At 34.8% G+C, this 20986-nt stretch overlaps 1 protein-coding gene across 2 annotated transcripts in view; it reads left to right on the forward strand.

Annotated features, from left to right (window-relative positions):
• The window catches only part of LOC131847096 (bifunctional heparan sulfate N-deacetylase/N-sulfotransferase), a 128777-nt gene that overhangs the window by 87344 nt on the left and 20447 nt on the right, over positions 1 to 20986 (forward strand). For both annotated transcript variants that reach the window (XM_059196557.1, XM_059196558.1), the window contains exons 4-7: positions 5543 to 5795; positions 7061 to 7223; positions 16522 to 16728; positions 17827 to 18004. In XM_059196557.1, the coding sequence (XP_059052540.1) occupies positions 5543 to 5795; positions 7061 to 7223; positions 16522 to 16728; positions 17827 to 18004 (801 nt within the window). The remainder of the gene's footprint in view (positions 1 to 5542; positions 5796 to 7060; positions 7224 to 16521; positions 16729 to 17826; positions 18005 to 20986) is intronic.

Below are 20986 nucleotides of genomic sequence, written 5' to 3' on the forward strand. Positions count from 1 at the left end.
AGTCATAATAAATTTAATTTAATATTGTCGTCTAATCGTGCAGATATCTAAACTAAAAGCGCATACTATAGAAGATAAACTTATATGCGCTCATCTACTTTCCATAACTGTTTCCATTTGTCTCTAGAGATAAGTAGATAAACAACTTAGTTCCATCGGTTTTCTCTTAGCTACGTAAGCAAATAGACTTCCTTAAAACAAACAACTTCTGCTTACTCACTAGTAAATCGACTTCAGAGTTCACCATAAACATAAAACTCATTTAAAATTGGGATTCTGAACTGAAAATGTAGAACGGAATCTTTGTAGTGCGCCTTTGTCTGTTCGTCAGTCCTTTGCACATTTGAACAATAATACTAAAACTAATTATTATCAATTAGACTAGTTTTAAAAAGTAATAAAGTATTCTTTATTTGGTAAGAAGGGTCCGAAATTGATCTGTAAATTTGAAAGTGGTTGTATAATGAAGGAGACCTGTACATCCCCAAACATTAAAATGCCGCACGGAATTAAATTAAATAGTAAATATCCTTGAAAATATCCATTGTATGTCCTTGATTATGAGATACAATGGAATTACGATAAAGTAATCCGTAACATTGACCTTATCGATTTGTACTTACAATAAAAATAGAAAGTATTTGTAGCACTCTGGTCAGTTGTTTATAAAAATAAAGAAGCATTACTTCCGAGTTAAATTTTCTATCTACAGTATTTATTTCACTATTACCCTTGTTCCAATCGTGTTTTTACGTATCGACTTTATATACATAATAATAATGGCAAATGAATGAGCCATTATTAATTATTTTACATATTTATCAGCCAGTTTTTAATAAAACACTAACAATATATATAAATGACTAGTAGACCTGCGGAACTCCGTCTGCGTCACTAAAGATATAACATTTATGTAGCGCACACAACTCAAGCTCTCAAAGTAATATTTTCCCGATTCTACAATACTTTTCATTGATGTTTCGCTCCTTGTAATTGCAGAATCGTGTTTTTTTTATTGATGATAATGCTGTTTTCGTCTGCGCTAACGGTTTAGGCTGCCGGGGCACCAGCGGAGGATGATAAGAAGTGACACATAGTGTCAAATTCACCACCAATTTATCAGGTTGGTTTCCAAGCGGAATCATGAGAAGACCAACCTTACATGGTACTCGTACATTACTAGCAATGGGTTCATTAATCCGCATTAATAACAATCACATTCCCCCGTAGCATAATGTTGTGTCCTAAAGTTTTCCTACATAATAAAATTGGTTATCCAACACTGAAATTTCTTAGTTTAAACTTATATATACTAACGTAAATTTAGTATTTGATATCGCAAAAAAATATTACATTTGTAAAATACACATATTTGATATAAACTCGTTTTATACATTCTATTTCTGTAATATTATTGGAGACTTCTATCACATTATTTAATATTACTGGAATTTCTATCCATTCCTATACAAACCGACTGATGGATGACTGAAAATTAGAAATTGATTCTTAACTTAAAACTTCTTTATATAAAATGCATATTAAAGCTTATTTTATATAATAAACATTAAGAATCTATCCAATAAGGATATCACCAAAGTTATTCACTAAACATAATATTATATCAGTTTTATAAAAATATGAAAACTATTACATCCTCTATTAGTAAACATTCCAGTTTAACGTGTTAAATTGATATCGATTGCTTTATTAATATCTCGGCCCCCATTATAATTTACCTTGAGCTTGTAATGTCGTTTAATTAGCGTATAATTCAATAACACCATCGCATTTCACATAGCGAGACAGCAATGTAAACTTAATTAAATATAAAGCAAGGAAGGTGTAAGGTGACAGCTGGGCCGCGAGCGAGCGAACGATCGCGGTGCCGCACCGCCGTGCCGCCGCGCTCTACTCCACTCATCTACGCCAAGTCGTTGCGGTGACAGTTAGTTAGTTAGTAGTGCCATTAGAGCGTCCCGCGGCATCCCGCCCCCTATCTCGACGCCTAGTTCTCCATTAACGATCGTTTGTGTCAAAACGACTTAATTACTTCACATTAATTCATTTCTACTGACACAGTTTCGTTTAATCTTCACAAAGACACCATTAAAAAGCGGCCTCAGGTTAAAAACGCTTCCTGTGTACTATAAATTAGCCAAGACTTTTCTTTATGTCGTGGCTCGTGGCAATTTATTTCAATCCTACTTTGTAAGGCTGCTACTATACATTTACTAAAACGGCTGTTATAACACGTAATATCGTGGCTTCTCATTGCCCCCTCATTTACAGTGCTATCGGTTCTTAAAAACTGTCACAACAAACGGATGACATTGTTCCCCGCCCACACACGTGTAAGTACTAGTTTGTTTTGGAGTTTGATTGTTACGTCCACTTGACCCTTTTGTAATGTAAACGTTGGCGCCGTTTATTGCTCGTCGTAAACTCGGCTTTATAGTAGCCGAGAGAGAGCAAATCGCTTTTTTAATAGAGCACTAATGGATATTCTGTTGCTCAATACCCCGGAGGCAGCCACGGATAGACCCTTCATCAGTTATCAACCTAGTTTGTTGCGGTTTAATATAAACGCCTTATTTTTCAGAAAAGATAGATTGCGTTTATACCTTCAATACATTGCGGTATTGTGTTTGTGTGAAAAAATAAGAAAATAATAGAAACAATCTTATCTAATCAAATATAATATATTAATAAGTACTATTGAAAGGTTAGTAGAAATCAAATAATGTATTCCCAATAAAAATTCTTGCTGAAGTAAGAAAGTCTCATTGTTATACTTATCGTTAGAATAGTCGTATAGTCGTACATTCTACGTCGTTGCTGCCATTAGACCCACCCTTTACCGCCGCACAGGGTGGATACTTAGCTCTTCAAAAGTTTTGTGTTGTAACACTATTTACAGTATTTAGTTACTTACGACCCACGTCACCTTAACTCAAATATCCACCTACGACCGAAACTTAATTAGCAATGTCATGTATCAAACCATTGTGACCTTACCCCGAGGATAAATCGTAATACATTCTTAATTGGCCAAACACGAAGTTTGGTCCTAAGCTTAACGCATATGCAAAGTCATCGAAGTTTGCTCTGTGCCAAGATGAGTTGTACGGAGGGACAGATTAACTAATGGCTTCAACCACAACACAAGGTAGCTGAGCCGAAATCGCGATAACTGCTGTTATCACAAGGGGCGGCAGGTCATCCGGGTCGCATGTCGTGACATCACCCCCTACCATATTGAACTCGCTCGCGCTCCCTTCCCGAATTAAGCCTCGTCCTATTCGGTTCACGGTTAAAATAGGCCGTTTCGCGCGTTCTAATTTAAACCGGGCGTTCACTCGTTTAATGGCAGGACACTAATTAAGGTAATTAGAATATGTTAACGCAAAATACTAAAACAAAGCTTATTTGGTTAACATTTGAAATACGCAATTGGGTAACTCGTATTGCTAACAATCTACACTGATTTTATTGCTATACGGTATACAGTAGCAAGTCATAAAATAATCACGCGCTATCTTACAATTCTGTCTAGCTCTATAGTACATTAGGATGTGTATACTTTTTTCAGTGAAACAGCATTTTGTGTAATTTAATAAGTATATCTGCATAGAAACAGTAGAGTACAAATAATTTCACGGTTTGTATTGATAGGAGAGCCAATTCCTATTTCAATATACGAGTAGTTACACAAAGTTGCCAACGAGTGCACCGTACATTAGAGAGAGAAGCGGACCGGTACGGGTATGTAAATGCTATTTGCAAGTTACCGTTCGCCGTAGCCTGCGCCTCTAGTGCACTTGTGCTGCCAAATTGATACGAACCTTAACTGGAGCGAAATGGACGACTGTAAGTCGTTACTTTCATACCATTTCTTTCCGCAATCTATCAACGAGATTTTGATTCAGTATTTTTATGAAATTGATAATAGTCACGTCACCTATCACGTCGATTTAAACCCATAGATCATGAATTGAAGCCAACGGTAAAAAACTGGGTGTGTCAATTTATATTTCTGACTGACACTTCTGTGATGGAGACGGTATTTGTGTAACACGATTTTATGTGAGCAGCACTCGCCTTTTGCTATGTTGGATGTTAATATACCTAGAATAAGAACAATATATTTATTTTAAGACCTTTGTTTCCTGTGCTTCACAAATAAAGAAATTGAAAATTTGTCGAGTTCGTTCACAAAACATTGGCAGTTAACAAGGCTTTTGACTACTCCATCTTGGGTAACAGTCGTGATTGTATATTACTGTATTAAAAACGGCCCAAATAATCTAAAAACCGGATATTTAAGCGGAAAATTAGAAAGTATTCTAAAAGCGAATGTTTGGACAGTTTCAATTTTCGATATTGCCAATCAACTCAGGTCGTTTGTTCCCGTGTTTGAAAAGGGGAGACTATGGCTGTTGCTATTTAAATTGTACAATTTTATGACAAGGGTCGGCCGTCATTGCTTTGATTAGTATTTGGTTAAGGTTATTGCCTTGAATTTGAAGCGCCAATATTAAGACACCGTACTTTATTAAGTCGCGATTATTCAACGCAACTTTGTTGTACTTAGAAAAAATAATACATAAGATAGTCATTGTCAATTGTACAGTTGTACATACTGTACAATTACAAAGTAACAATCCCCTATTTGTCTATTTTAAATCCTATGTGGCAGTGGGCAGCCTATCACTGTCTCTTGATACAATTTCTTTATTTGTGGTTCCATCCCGAAGACTTAGTCAGAAACATAAATTAATACACAATGTTTTGTTGTCAGTCCGATGCGAACTTGCGACTTTACGGCTATGTCAATGACGACCAGATCAAAAATCTTACCTAAGTATGTAATTGTGCTGCGTAGAATGTTAAGTCAAGTAAGTAATTAGTAACACGTGCGAGTACGATTTCCTGCCTGTTCTCCGTCCTACATTTATATATATATATATATATATTAAAAAAAAATTATCTAACGTGTGTATCTAATTTGATGAATTTATATGATCTTAATATCCGTTGAGAATTCTACCAGCATTTCTTTGGAAACCTGAAACTATTCGAACTTGGATTCAATTAAAATTTCTTCACAACTCACCGGCAATGGTAAACACACATATGGACTACGTTTTACTTTCTTACGTTAAGAGAACATTTATTATGTATAATATCACTCCGAATCAGAAATTTTACTGATCTTCTCCACTGGTCACGTTGGTAGTTAAAAAATGCAAGATTCATATTGTTCAGAGTTTATTTCTATGTACATATTTGTTGTTGTATGCCATGTTAAATTACTCCTTATAAAAATTATGTTAAACTTTGTTTTACGTAAAATATTATAGAATTAAAAAGCATGTCCGTTTATTACCTTTTAACGATTAAACGATTGATCGTAGTTTAATGAAATTTACTGTAGATTTATCACGAGGACACACAAAGACAATTTTTTGTCACAAAAAAAACCGACGACATCGTGGGTTAGAGAAATACAAATAAAGTAAATAAATATTTTTTATCATAGGTACAAATTAGAAGTAGCGGGCAAGAGCCTGCCCGTGCTTACTACTTTGGACAAGGGGCGCTACGGTGTGATCGTGTTCGAATCTTTGTCCAAATATGCCAACATGGACAAATGGAATCGAGAACTACTCGACAAGTACTGCCGGGAATATTCCGTCGGCGTCGTGGGATTCGCGACTCCTGGAGAAGAAACGCTCGTTGGGGCGCAGCTTAAAGGATTCCCGCTCTTCATGCACACCAACCTTATGTTGAAGGTAATATCTTATGCTATATATAATTTTTCTGTACATTTTCTGTACTCTAACTGGTCTATAACGGGTGTTTGAAATTTTGTGTATACATTTCGATGGCCTCCTGTGATTTAAAACACAACTGGATCCAGTAGGTAGAGCTACTTTTACGACCATTACGTCGCCTGCCACGACCACTAGTGCATGGATAATATTACTAATGCTTAATATAAATAGCGTAACAAAAGTTCTTGTATATGTTAGGATAATAATCCGGTTTATAATAACAGGTATAATTCATAAATCACTACGAAACCGTCATCTATGGAAATTTATTTATAAAACAAATTCAATCATTTCTTACATAAATATAAATCTTCAGCAGACTAAATATGTGAATGAGGTCCTAATAAGGATAAAGATATCTATTTGTTATAAATAATAAGGCATGTACATGCCTTATTATATGATATATGTGGTTAATGTGTATACATTAACCACATATTTTTGATTAATATAAATAAGTCTATCTTTTATAATCGCAAACTTCTTGTGTATGTCAAATGCTTGATTGTAAGAGATAATGAATCAACAAATAGACCTCGAACAAGAAAACTTCATTTAAAATATTAAAGAATTAATAATTGAACTGAAAACATGTCAAACGGATTACGGCGAGATTCTTTAAGATAGATTAAAACAATACATAAATCCGCTAACTTAGTTTGACATGTTGGACCGATTGGCTCAATGAATCAGTCCTACGTTTACGGAAGCTTTATTACATAAATTGTGCCAAGAGCTATAGTGTATATTCTTCGATGTTCATTGTGTTGGTGTCATCAGAGTCACCAGAGATCGAACGTAATATAACAATAGAAATTAACTATTTTAGTCTATGGTCCATATATGTATGGTCTATATATTATTTGTAAAAATGTAATATATATGTTATTTGCTTATACATAAATACATTAGGTATACATATTCTACCATGAGAGCTTCGAATCCGCATACAATAGACTGAAGAAACTTACCTATTGAACTGCTCTCCTTTCGAACTGTTTTATTAATTTGAAAGAAAGTGACAAAGTACTCTAGTAATTAAGTAATGGAATATTCCAAAACTACACAAGCCAAGTTTCTTATACATTTTTCTCAGCAGAATCTCTGAGTGACAATATATCTATTGGTGCTTAAATTAAATTTATTTCAGTGAATACTACTTCTATTCAATATTTTTAGGTTATTTTATTGTATATTTTGTAAATAATGTTAATAATATGTAGGAAGCAACTTTAAACCCCTCGTCGCCGGTGCTACGGCTGGCGCGCGCCGGGGAGACGGCTTGGGGAGCGCTGCCCGGAGACCACTGGACCGTGTTCCGGGCTAACAGCACCACCTACGAACCGGTAGCCTGGGCGCTGCGCCAAAACGAATACGCCTCCACCGGTGAGCTTGATGCATAATGCACTTTTCTGACATTATACAGGTTTTTATGTGAAATCTATGCAGTCCACCAAAGTACTGGTCTAGCTCGAATGCTGAATGTTTTTGACATATAAAATATTTTTTGGGGTAAAAAAATATTTACGCTCCGTCGTTTAGTAAATATTTTTTTACGCCAAAAAGTAGTAGAGTGAACATAACGATAAATATTTTCTAAAAATAGAACTTTATATTTAAAACAATAAATAGAAATTTGATTTGATTACAATTTATACTGAGATGTCTTTAATTTCTTTTACATATGTTCTGTTAAAAAATGTATCATACGAATTTGTATTACTGAAGGTAAAATAGAACCTTGGGTTCTGTGAATTTTGTTGATTTCTCGTGGTTGTTTCCGCAATCAAGGAAATATACAGAACTACATATATGCTCTTTCGATAACAAATCGCTCGAAAATAATCTATAGGTACTCATCCATTCGAAAGTTTGCGGAAAATAAAAAAGAAAATCCAAAATGGCAAATATATAATAAAGTTCCATTATAAAAATCCTCAATTCATTTGTAAGATTGGATTGAAGATTTTTATAATGAACACTAGTAGTATTTAATTTTCTTACAATATAAACTAGTAATAGTAGTAAGTACAAAATAAATACGTAAAGAGTTTTTAATTCTTTATGTTGTCAGTTGTTTTAAGTGAGTGTACCAACGTAATAGCGTGGTATTTGAGTTTCCATTAAATAAGAGACCCTTTTAGCGGAATATATTCTCTTGTTGGCGCGCCAAAATTAGTGGACATCAGCTGAAAATCCTCCGGTTTTGCGTTCAAGTGGCAACTAGACTCGCGGTGAAAAAGCGTATTATGTTAAATGGCTGTACAAAAGCCGAGGTACGGGAAAATAACTATGCAGTATGGTAATACAAAATAAACTCTTTACTCACTTAGGTACTGTACTTGATTTTTATTTGTAGAGTTAAGTATTTACTATTGATGTATTTTTTAGCCACACTGCAGTGATCGTAGGAAAAGGGAATTAAGGAACTCACCCAAATTGCACAAATTATAATATTGATGATCTGCGTCGGCGACTTGAAGCACTTGAAGTTTTCAGTTACAATACACCACACTCGCGACACAAATACAGTTTGTTATAATATTTAAGGAGCTCCTTGATTAATTAAAATTGATGCATGCGGTGGTTGTTTCACTTGTTAGATGGCGGCGAATAATGAATTGTCCATATTGTGCCGGGGAAAGGGGGGCGGGAAAAAGCAGTGTGGCGGCTTACCAACCTATTATTATTATTTTTTTTTTTTTTTTTTATGGATTTAGAAGACGCGCGAACATTCTCCCGGCCTTGAGAATACGTAGTATTTTCAATAAGAGTTAGAGAAATAACGGAATGAAATTAAATGATACTATACTAATATTTATATGTTGTTTATTAACTATGGAATTTTTGTTAAGTTGGGTTATTGAGACGGTAAAGAACAAAGTTTTACAACGGGACGTTTGTACGAACCACTACATGTTTTTACTAGCGCGACACGTACTTTGCCGTCTGATCCAGGATATGTTTCAGTAATAACGCCCAAGGGCCAACGTAACGGAGGTACATCATCTTGATGCACTAATACTACAGTACCGGGTTTTACATTCTCATTATTAACAAGCCACTTCTGTCGCACTTGTAAATTATTAAGATATTCTAAACGCCACCTTTTCCAATAGCTTCTAACCATGTGATCAAGTAGCTGTTTACGTTGTCTAATACTTCGAGTATCTTCGGATACGCGTTCAATTGGCAAGTACGAAAGAGGAGATGCCATAATGAAATGTGCAGGAGTTAGTGGTTCTGGAAATGGCTCCTCAGTGAGTACACAAAGAGGCCTTGAATTTAAAATTGTCTCAATTTGCGTTAATACTGTTAATAGTTCTTCGTACGTGAGTAATTGAGAACCGATAGTACGAAATAGATGATTCTTTATATTTTTAATATTTGATTCCCACGCACCTCCAAAGTGAGGTGCGCGGGGAGGGATCATATGCCATTCGATACGATGGCTAAGTACTAAAGTTTGAAGTTGAGCCTTTGCTCCAACAAAATTTGTTCCATTATCGGAATAAAGATATGAAACAGGTCCGCGTCGAGATATGAAGCGTTTAAAAGCAGAAATAAAGATATCGGACGATAGGTCTGTGGCTAACTCAATGTGTACAGCCTTTGTTACTAGACAAATGAATAAACAAATGTATGCCTTTTGAGATCTTTGGCCGCGACGCCTACATAGAGTTATACTTATAGGTCCAGCGTAATCCACACCGGTATGCACAAAAGCTTTCGTTTCACGCACGCGGTACGAAGGTAAATCTGCCATTTTTGGCGTCTTACTAGATGGAGAAGCTTTAAAGCATTTGTTACAAGAGTGAACTCTTTGTTTAATTACACTTCTAGCTGATAAAATCCAATATTTTTGGCGTAACAATGAAGTTAATAATGACGCACCAGTGTGACAGTGCACGTGGTGATAATAATCTATAATCAAATGAGTAATATGATCGTGTTTAGGTAACAATGCAGGATGTTGAGCTTCAAAGGGTAAGTTACTATTAGATAATCTTCCTCCTACTCTTATAAGTCCATTATCATCAATAAATGGATCCAGTTTACGAAATTGAGAAGAAGGTAAATTGTTTTTCTTTAAATCATAAAAAAGCGATTGAAAATATAACTTTTGCACTTCACGAATAATATACATTTCTGATACATTAATATGGGAAGACATGACGCGGGGGCTACTTGGTATTAATTTTACAAATTTAAGAATATACGAAATAATACGTAATATTTTATTCCAGGAGGAGAACTTCAGCGCCATTTGGTATATTATAGAAGCGGGAGTAGACGTCGTACAGGTAAGTGTTTTATTTTTTATTTCAGGTAACTGTTCACATGCTACAGATTTGAATGGTGATACTGGCCATTCGGCGACGGGTCGCTGTAACCAAGCGGGGCCATGCCACCATAATGAGTGACATATCAACTGATCAGGTAATAAACCTCTAGACAGGCAATCACTAGGATTCTCTGTCGTATTTACGTAATAGAAATGACAAGGGTCTAGATTTTCTTGACATTTAGCGATGCGGTTACTTACAAAAATGTTCCATCTGTGTGGTGATGAATTAATCCACGAAAGTGCTATTTTTGAATCGGAAAATGCATACGTATTATTAATATTAATGCGTGTACGATACGTTTCTGACACTAATTTTACCAATTTTGACATTAATACAGCGGCACATAATTCCAGCCTAGCAAGAGTTACAATTTTGATGGGCGCGACTTTAGATTTAGCGCATACTAAAGCAACGTGCACAATGCCTGCAGCATCTGTGACGTGTAGGTATACTACGCAACCGTACGCCTTCATACTGGCGTCCGCGAAAGCGACTATATTAGTACTACAACCATTTTCTACCTTTACATGTCTAGGAATTTTTAAAGAAGAGAGATGATGTAATTGCTGTTTAAAATTAAGAAAATGGTTTTGTATGTCTATTGGTGGTGAGTCATCCCATCCAATCCGTTGGACCCACAAGTCTTTTATTAAAAGTTTAGCAAAAAGGATAACGGGCGCAGCGAATCCCAGAACGTCCCATAAGCGAGCAATAGCGGAAAGGATAGTACGTTTAGTACATTTATTGTCCAAGGGACATGTTGAAAAAGTAAATTCGTCTTCTAAGGGCAGCCATTTCAACCCGAGTATTTTTAAATTATCATCATTTACAAAATTAATAGCGGCGCGTTTACATTCAGGTACCGTAGATAGTAGTTCTACAGAGTTACTAGCCCATTTAGTAAGATGGAAACCCCCTTTTTTGAATAAGTCAATGAGTTCACGTGACAACGCCACCCCCTCCTCGAGCGTCGGAACGGAGGTAGCTAAATCATCAGTATACAGTTCATGAGTAGCTATAACTGCTGCTCGCGGATACACTCCCTTCTCGTCCTCCGCCAACTGCCTGACAGTACGCATGGCTAGGAACGGGCTGCATCTGAGACCGAATGCGACTCGATTAAATTGAAACTCGCGAATGGGTTCTGTAGAATTAAAACGGTACAATATTTTTTGATATTTTCTATGTTCTTGTTTTACCTCAATTCTTAAATACATTTGTTTAATGTCTGCTGTTAGTGCAATGGGAAATAAGCGAAAATTTAATAAGAGAATGAATATATCTGCCTGTAAATTGGGTCCCGTATGTAATACGTCATTTAAGGATATATTATTATGACATTTAGCGCTTGCGTCGAGAACTACGCGTACTTTCGTGGTAGTTTTATCGTTCCTAATGACGGGGTGATGTGGTATGTAATACCCTTTACCGTATTCGTTACTGGTGGGTGGAACCTCGGACAGGTAATCGTTACGGAGATAATCTTGTATGATTTCATTATAACTGACACGAAGACTTGGATCTTTTAATTTACGTTCCAGTGAGAATAAGCGGCGAGTAGCTACAGAACGGGAATCACCCAATATAGCTGGATCCCTAGAAAATGGGAGCGCGGTACAATATTTACCTGAGGAATCACGTGACACTGTGTCACAGTATATCTGTTCACACTCTTTTTCTTCCGGACTCATGAATTTATTTGAAGGAATTTCTTCAAGTTCCCAGAATTTGCATAATGTTTTATCTAAGTAATCATTTTCGTTATCATGTTCGGAATATACAAGAAATGTTGAAGAAGCGGGTTTCGTATTGGAGTCAACGACTGAAGGTGTGTCTCCCATTAAAATGTATCCAAATACGGTTTCCAGAGCGGCTGGCGCGGGAGGTGCAATAATTTTACCACCTAATAGTAAATATGGGAATAATTGAGCCCCAATTACAAGCTCAATCTGTCCAGGCGTATGCCAGAGTGGATCAGCAAGCGGTATATTTAATAAATTATCAATAATCGTCATATCTACTAAACCGGAAGGCATGTTATCCGTTATGACATCGACGACAAGCGCATCAATAGTATATGTATATAAATTATCTCTCGAAGAAATACAGAGCGGAACCCAACCGCGAACGGTTTGCGAAGCGGACCCTATACCTTTAATAGTAGAATGCGTGTTAAGTGCAATTGGTTTTAAATTAAGCCGTTTACAACAAGCAGTTGTCACTATATGATTTTGTGACGCGTTATCAATAAGGCATCTAATATTCGATCTTTGTTTATAGTAATTTAAGACAGTTACTTGCGCCGTGCTAAGCAATATTGTATTGTTGTTATTAATAACATGCGCGCGAGCACACAATGATACCTGACTCGCTGGGGTCAGCTGTGCCGCGACTTGAGCGGTTTGTGCCCTCGCCCCCTCCCCCGCCGCCGGCGGTGGCGGCGGCGTCGGGCAATTGCATGAGGTTAGAGCAGGCACGTCAACAGAATTGACGGTTGACGCGGTGACTAATGCGTGCGAGCAGGACGGCGGCGCGGAGGATTTTCGATTATTATTAAATTTATTGTTTACAATATTATTATTATGTAATAATGTGTGATGTTGTTTATTACACATTTTACAATGCTGCGATGAATTACAACGCGATACAGTATGTGACATGCTCAAGCAATTTATACATGCACGTTTATTTTTAATAAAATCGAAACGTTGTTCGGTTGGAAGCGATTTGAAAAAGGAACATTGATATAATTGCAAGTGATCACCACTATTGCACATTGAACAACATTCATTATTGTCGTGGGATAGCAAAGCTTTCGAGTTGTGGACTGTATTATTACGCGGGCTAGCTACGATAGGAAAAACCGTAGGACGGGTGCTGGTACGATCTAATATTTTTACTTGACTTTTAATAAAATCTACAAACTCCGAATAAGTAGGAATATCTTTATCTCTAATTGACATTTCGAATGCGTGTGCTGTTACAGAATCTATTTTTCTTAAGGCAATCGTTAATAATATGAAATCTTTAAGATCACCAATTTTTAATTGTTCTAAGGCTGACACTGCGGCGTTGAAGGATTCGATAAAGGAATTAAGCGCAACAGAATTATTAATAGCGGGTTTAATATTCAATAAAATGGACATATAATGAGAGCCTAATGCTCGTTGGTCTTGGTACTTATCAACTAAACTTTGCCAAATGCTGGCGTAGTTTTCTCCGGCTGGTACTATCCCAGTCGTTAGTCTTAAAGCGGGGCCTGACAATTTACCTATCAGATAATGTATCTTTTGGGAATCAGATAAACTTTTGTTATCATGGATATTAGCTTTAAAACATTCATAGAAGCTTGGCCAGGAATCCAATCGGCCATCAAATGATTTAAGATCAATAGGTGGAAGGGGTATAGTAGACCTGACATTCTGGGTTTGCATACGAGAACTCTGCGACTGCGATTGCATTAACTGAGAACGAACTCTCTGAATGCGTGTGTAAATATCTTCAAACGCATTAAGTTGGGAATAGTTGGGTACATACGAAGAATCATCATCAATTTTGTATTGATTTATCATATCTAAATTAGCAATAAATTCATCACGAATTACTGACAATGTCTCCGTATCCGCCATGAACGCCTCCGTAGAACGAAGTTCGGGACTAGAAATATTTATCTTTTTTGCGCAATCATGCAGCCTATTTATACGTTGAAAAGTGCAATTAATTTTAGCAACTAAAACAGTGACCTTAGAACTCATTTTTAAAGATGGCGAATAGCTTTATTTAATTATAAATTAATTGAAGGGCAGTTATAAGTACTCAATAACTAAATTACCTGTAAATAATAGGTACACAGGTGCGGCTTGTTACTATGCAATATAGAACATCGATATCTATTCGTATTACACAAATAACACGTTATTTAAGTTAAATAAGTATCGTTTTAAAAAATAATGCGAATGTAGACATGAAATAGGTTTGTAAATAATTAATTATATTTACGCGGTTGTACGAAGTTTGTGTATTTTAAGCGGTTTGATATTACGATGTTTCGTATTAAGCGATTATACGAATAGCAGTAGAAATGTATTATTATAGCGGAAGCGAATAGAAAAAAATAGAATATCACGATCACGTGCAATTAGCGATAGGTTTCAAAATGGCGAATGCCGTGCGCTAGCGACGACAATTGTTTTGAACGCGTTTGTAGGTTTTTAATGCTAATACAATGCGATGACGGAATATATATATAGAAAAACGCGTTCTGGATCAGTTTTACAGGAATCCGGTTCGATTGGTACCATAAAATGATGTATTTTTTAGCCACACTGCAGTGATCGTAGGAAAAGGGAATTAAGGAACTCACCCAAATTGCACAAATTATAATATTGATGATCTGCGTCGGCGACTTGAAGCACTTGAGGTTTCCAATAACAATACACCACACTCGCGACACAAATACAGTTTGTTATAATATTTAAGGAGCTCCTTGATTAATTAAAATTGATGCATGCGGTGGTTGTTTCACTTGTTAGATGGCGGCGAATAATGAATTGTCCATATTGTGCCGGGGAAAGGGGGCGGGAAAAAGCAGTGTGGCGGCTTACCAACCTATTATTATTATTTTTTTTTTTTTTTATGGATTTAGAAGACGCGCGAACAACTATTTTCTACTGACAATGCGAAAACACTATTGTTTATTATATTGACATTTACAATAAGTAAATTTTGTAGTAGAAAAAAGAAACCGACTACAAATTCGACAATAATTGTGAAAGGAATCATAGAAAATTCGAATATGACGAAAGTATCGCGTAATATACACAATAAGAATACCGTGAAATTGAGAACGTATCCCTTTTCATAATACATTTCTGTTATAATTAAATAATTGGATTCATTCATTTAGTCTCAAGCGGTATTATGGTCACTAGAAAAGTGATAAACATTTGAATATACTTTTTATTTACATTAATATACGTTAAAACAATCAAACAGATATATATAAACATAAACACAATTGTTTGTATTGAACGAGGATCGAACCCGCGAGTAGCAATGCTGCCGTATAAAAATGTGATATGCTAAACTGGCGGTCTGCTTGACCACCGGACTAATCAATTAGTTGTGTAACTGGTAAATGATCTATAAAATTTTATGTTTCATTAAAAATTGCTACATTATTAACTAAATGTAAAATGGTGATTATATATAAGCTATAAGGAAAACTACATACGAACTCTTCAGTAATTGTAGTAAATAAGCGCGAGTAATCGGTAGATTTAGCAACTAAAACCCATTCTAGACTGCGTTGTTACGAAGTTACACAGACTACTGACTGCATACAGATCACAAAGGTTTCTTCAGAAGTAACGTCAAACTTTGTTGCAATCCCATTACAACTCTGTCGTATTTAACTAATTAAAAAAGCATATACTAATTAATATGTTTATAAATGCAAAAGTAAAGTTATAAAATATGTCTCTTAAATAATAAAAGAATACTCAAATAGTATAATATACGTAGATAATATAACAGAACAATAAAAGAATCATACATGAACATAAATATTCGACCGTGCGAGGAATGTAACTTGCAATCATTGTAAGTAAGTTTTCCATTTTTCATGATCATCAATTCACATTAACGAAGCTATTTAATGAATAATTAGCTTAATAAAACAGTTTTATTTATTGCTTTCAGTTAGATATATAAAAAATATAGTACGTTAAAAGATCCCCGCTTTTCATTCTGTACGAACCTAATCTTGCGATGACAACCCGACCCGTGGTTACATCGGTCCGGTTTAAAATTACGTGCCACTTAATTTTAATTACGCTAACTGATCCTATTATCTGAATTTCATCCCAATTTACTGGACGTGTACATTGCGAGAAGTTTTATCTTATTTTCACTCGACTTTAGAAGAGGCGGCGCCGCGGAAAGTTTGTGGGTATTTCAAGTGTTGTGTTTAGTACAATGTCGACAGTTAACATTAGCTCTGACTACTACCTGACTACTCCGTTTGGTATTACATTACTTGACTATAATGTCGCCAAACAGCTTGCTTAGTAAGCTGTGTCTTGGTTGAAAGATGGGAGATATGATACTGAATTACAGCATAAGGAGGCATAACATCTTAGTATTTCTGAATGGGTACATATAAGAGGTATTACGGACGTCACATGAAAACGTGATGTCCTTGTGACTTATATGTATACGAGTATATTTACCGTAGAAATACATAAAACAATACTTTAGTCTGTCGTGTACAAAGTAATATTTAGTTTCAGCATGTTTTACGTACTTGGTTTTAATTTGTTGTCATTTGTACACAGAAGAGCGCATGCCACTAGCAACCGTGATCCAAGACCACGGTCGGCTGGATGGTGTACAGCGGGTGCTATTCGGATCGGGGCTCCAATTTTGGCTGCACCGGCTGCTGTTCCTCGACGCCTTAAGTTATCTCAGCCACGGGCAGCTCAGTCTCAGTCTAGAGAGGTGGATCCTCGTCGATATTGATGACATCTTTGTTGGCGAAAGAGGTACCACTTTAGTTATTTATATAGATACTTCTGCCTGATTTATTAACCTATTTTATTCATTGGACTGTTTTATTACAAACTATGTTTATCTTTCGAAGTAAGAAGTATCATTTGAAAAGAAAGAAATAGACAGTCAGTCATATAAAAATCTGGCTGTCTTATGTTAACCTATTTTATTTAAATGTCTTATTAACCTATTTTATTTATAGAACCGTTTTCTTACGACCTATTTTCTTCATTTGAAAGATAGTGATAGTTAAAATGGGTTTATAAAAGCTTTTAGTTATTGTGAATAAGATTGTTAATGTTTGAACACATTAGTACTTTGCTACATTTGTTTTCTGATAATTTAAAAGTATTTTTAACGTTTTAATTACTGCTTCTGTGGTATTAATGTTAGTGAACAAAAAGGTTTATGTACGCTTTTAAAAGTTGACCCGTCTATATTTATTTCATACCGTCATAACTTTCACGATTAAGATTCCATTATATTCATTAATGTACATCCATCAAGTTGATTAGTTGCAAAGATCCAAAAACACGTACACCCTATGTCTTAGGCTATTGCGTAAAACTGAGATCTGGGTTTGAATTATTGTGTTATTACAATTTTGTTGTGAACAGAGCCTCTTATACTAAATTTTATTGTTTAATAACATTTAAAGAATGATTCATGATGAGACGCCACTCACACAGTAACAGAAATAAGGGGAGGTGGCACGGTTTGTAATAAAACAGCCCCTACCCACTTAATTTTTTCCCGCAACAATGCTTTGAACATTCATCACACCCTTCGGACGCCTGTAATGCCAAATTGTGTCTTATATTGTTTATATAAATGTAATATGTAATTAGATATTAGAATACTCGGTTTCTTTTTTGTTATCTAAATGGAATGGGAAACTAATTGATGGCCGTAGTAGCCCTTATGTGTTGTTATTATAGAGGTTTAATATGTCGTGAAAGTTTAATTTATATATTATTAGGTTTTCTTTACTTCCTAGATATAGGAATAGGAAAGTTGCTTTTCTAATCCTGAAAATCGACCTCGTTCATATGTTAAATATATTTTCTAAAAATTCCATATGTATTGATTAGGTACACGTCTTCATGAAGAGGACGTGGCAGCATTGTTAGCATCACAGGCAGCGCTACAGAGGCTGGTACCAGGATTCCGCTTCAACTTAGGATTCAGCGCCAAGTACTACCACCACGGCACCACACTTGAGAATCGTGGAGACGACGCGTTACTGAAAAACAGAGAACACTTTACATGGTATGTTCAATTTCTAAGTACTAGTGATCGCCCAGTGGTCGAAAATCGACTAATTAATTTGACATTCAGTAGCATTATAGCGCATAGATATGCGTGCGTGATATGCGTGTATATGTAAAATACATGGAAGTGTGTGTAATGTTATTACATTGATTTCATGTATTTTTAATGCTAATAATAATTTATATTATTAATAATTTATTTGACAGCCTCGGTGGTCTAATGGTTTAGCACACCGCTTTACTATCCGATGGTCGTGGATTCGATTCCTCGCACGGTACAAACATTTGCATTCATGAGTATGATTGTTTGTATCGCTCTGGGTGTTTTCTATGTATAATATGTATTTATTTACAAAAAAATGTATCCATGTAATTATCAGTTGTCTAGTGCTCATAACACAAGCTCTGCTTAGCTTGGGACTAGATGGCGCTGTGTGAATTGTCCTGAAATATTATTATTATTATATATTATCTTGTAGCTGATTTAAGCAATATCTACTTAAATACAGTCTATTTTATTCAAAACCAGTTAGGACTGTACTCCCTATTTAGATTATATAATTTAAATATATAGCTACTGAAATAGATGTCTTAAAATCTGGTTACGATAGAACTTGTAACGTTGGTATAAAAAGTTTTCTTTCCTTCTATTTTATAAAAAAATACATTAACATTTATGTATTTATAACAGAGAAATCCAACGAAGTATTCATTTTATGTAAGACTTTGTTATCAACTTCATATTATCTATATATAGAAAATTGTCTGTCACAACTGATGAATCCTGCAATGCCCTTTGTATATTTTGTATATCTTTATTACAAAAAAAGCTTCCAGTTAATTGGTAGACCATTTACATTGTAAACTGGAAACATTGGCTCGTTGTTTGTTAATTAGATTTGTTTATTTGAAAATATATATAATGCAATATACTTAGCGCATATGAAAATGTAACCGCAAGTTGTGTTGCTTCAAGTGGTTTAAATATAGTTCTGGGTATGCGTTTCGTGTCGACTGTTTTTCAAATAGTTTTTTATAGCCATAATCGATAGATGAAAGACTTATTAATATAATTTAAGATATTATATATAATAATAATAAGACCTACATACTACATGTGTGTCTAAGAAACTAAATTATTTTGTTTTTCGAATAAAAAAATCATTACATTCGAAAAACTTATTTAGTTATTCTAATGTAATGATATTTTACCGGAGGTTTCTACGTGACTGTCCATTTTTATCTGATTTAAATACTGTCTTTGGGAAATGTAATAAAAAGGAAAATACAATTATTCTTGAGTATATTTGAGGTTGGATAATTAGATATATTAAATTAGTACAGTTTACTTCAATTACCACGTTGGATTGAAATGTACCCAAATTAATGTGGACATGTCAAATGTATTCGTGATATCCGCAATTAACAATACCTCTAACTGGGGGGTAGCAGTTTGGTAATACAGTCGTGACGCTATAATTGTTATTCATTTATTTTACTTCAATAATCAAATTATAAACAAGTACTATTTACTCAACTCAAGTTCGGCTGAATGACTTTCTAGTGGAAAATATTAGAACTATTTATCCACAAAAAATGTACTACCAACACATTCATAATGTAACAACTCAACTCTGACCTTTATCCTTGTCCATTTTTTATGAACTTCACCTACCGAACGAAATAATGCCAAAAAACATGACGACACGTCCCGACGCACCACTGAACTTTGGTTATTTATTTTTGAATTGGCCCAACGTTAACAAACCCACTTGTTAGTTTGCTGAACTATAATCTACTGTCCGAATGGCGTTTTAGAATCGACATTTATTTTATATACAAGCTGTTACCCACGGCTTCGTCTGCTATTTTTAGATAATGCTAGCTGTCGCGACTAACTTTTTTTTGCCATATAATTTTAGTTTTTAAAATATGGTATTTATGTTTGCATGATTTTTTTAATTTATCAAAATATAAAAAAAATGTCAAACAATAATAAAAAATATTGGATGTTACAACCCTTATCATTTAGGGGTATGAAAAATAGACAGTGGCTGATTCTCAGACATACTGGATATGCATACAAAATTTGATAAAAGCCGTTTCGGAAAAGTATGGTAACTAACGTTGTGATACAATTTTATATATAAGATAGAACCTATGTCCGTCCTCGTGTTACAACCTATCTTCACACCAAATTTCATTAAGATCCGTTTGGTCGTGAAAAAGTTGGGAAAGGACAGACTGACAGATATAGTTTCGAATTTATAAGATCAGTATCGGTATACTATAAAATTATTGCTATATATTATATATAGTATGTTGTTTGGCAATACTTGGAAATTGAGTGAAGTATAGGCATTTAGTTTACGAGACCACAAACAGCAATGTACTTATTCGGAGCCAAGATTTATTACATAGATATATTTTAGTACTTTGAATTATATTACAAGGCAAAGGGCTCTGAATTATCTGTTACAAGCTTTGTTGACCGATATTCTTTTATATCTGTAGGTAACTTTATTAATATAGCTGGCTTGTTTATCGTATTATTCCTTACCTTATTCCAGCCGGATTAGGACATAAAATACATTCAAAATTTAAAAATCAATTATTCATGTTATGTGTTCACATTTTAATAATTAACAGGTTTGATCTACATCTCTTAATGCATTGTATTTATAAATACATTCATAAATAACCATATGCCATTTATCACATTGATTTTTATTTAATATTTGAAACACAAAATGTAAATTTGTATTTAATAATAAATTTAAATCATTTATTTTACTAACTTTATGAGCGAAATAGCAAATATAATATGCAAAAAAATAACGATATTTGAATTTACAACAAATATCGATATTTATTGGTAGAGTAATTTGCTTTTTTCACTGAGGTGTGTTAAAATAAAATGACTTTTACGACTATATCTGGGGCAAATATATAATTGCGTTCTGTTCCTTATTGCCAGTTA

Source organism: Achroia grisella, unplaced genomic scaffold (genome assembly GCF_030625045.1).
Source record: "Achroia grisella isolate CSIRO2021 unplaced genomic scaffold, CSIRO_AGI_Agris_v1 utg515, whole genome shotgun sequence".
Classification (NCBI taxonomy): Eukaryota; Metazoa; Arthropoda; class Insecta; order Lepidoptera; family Pyralidae; genus Achroia; species Achroia grisella.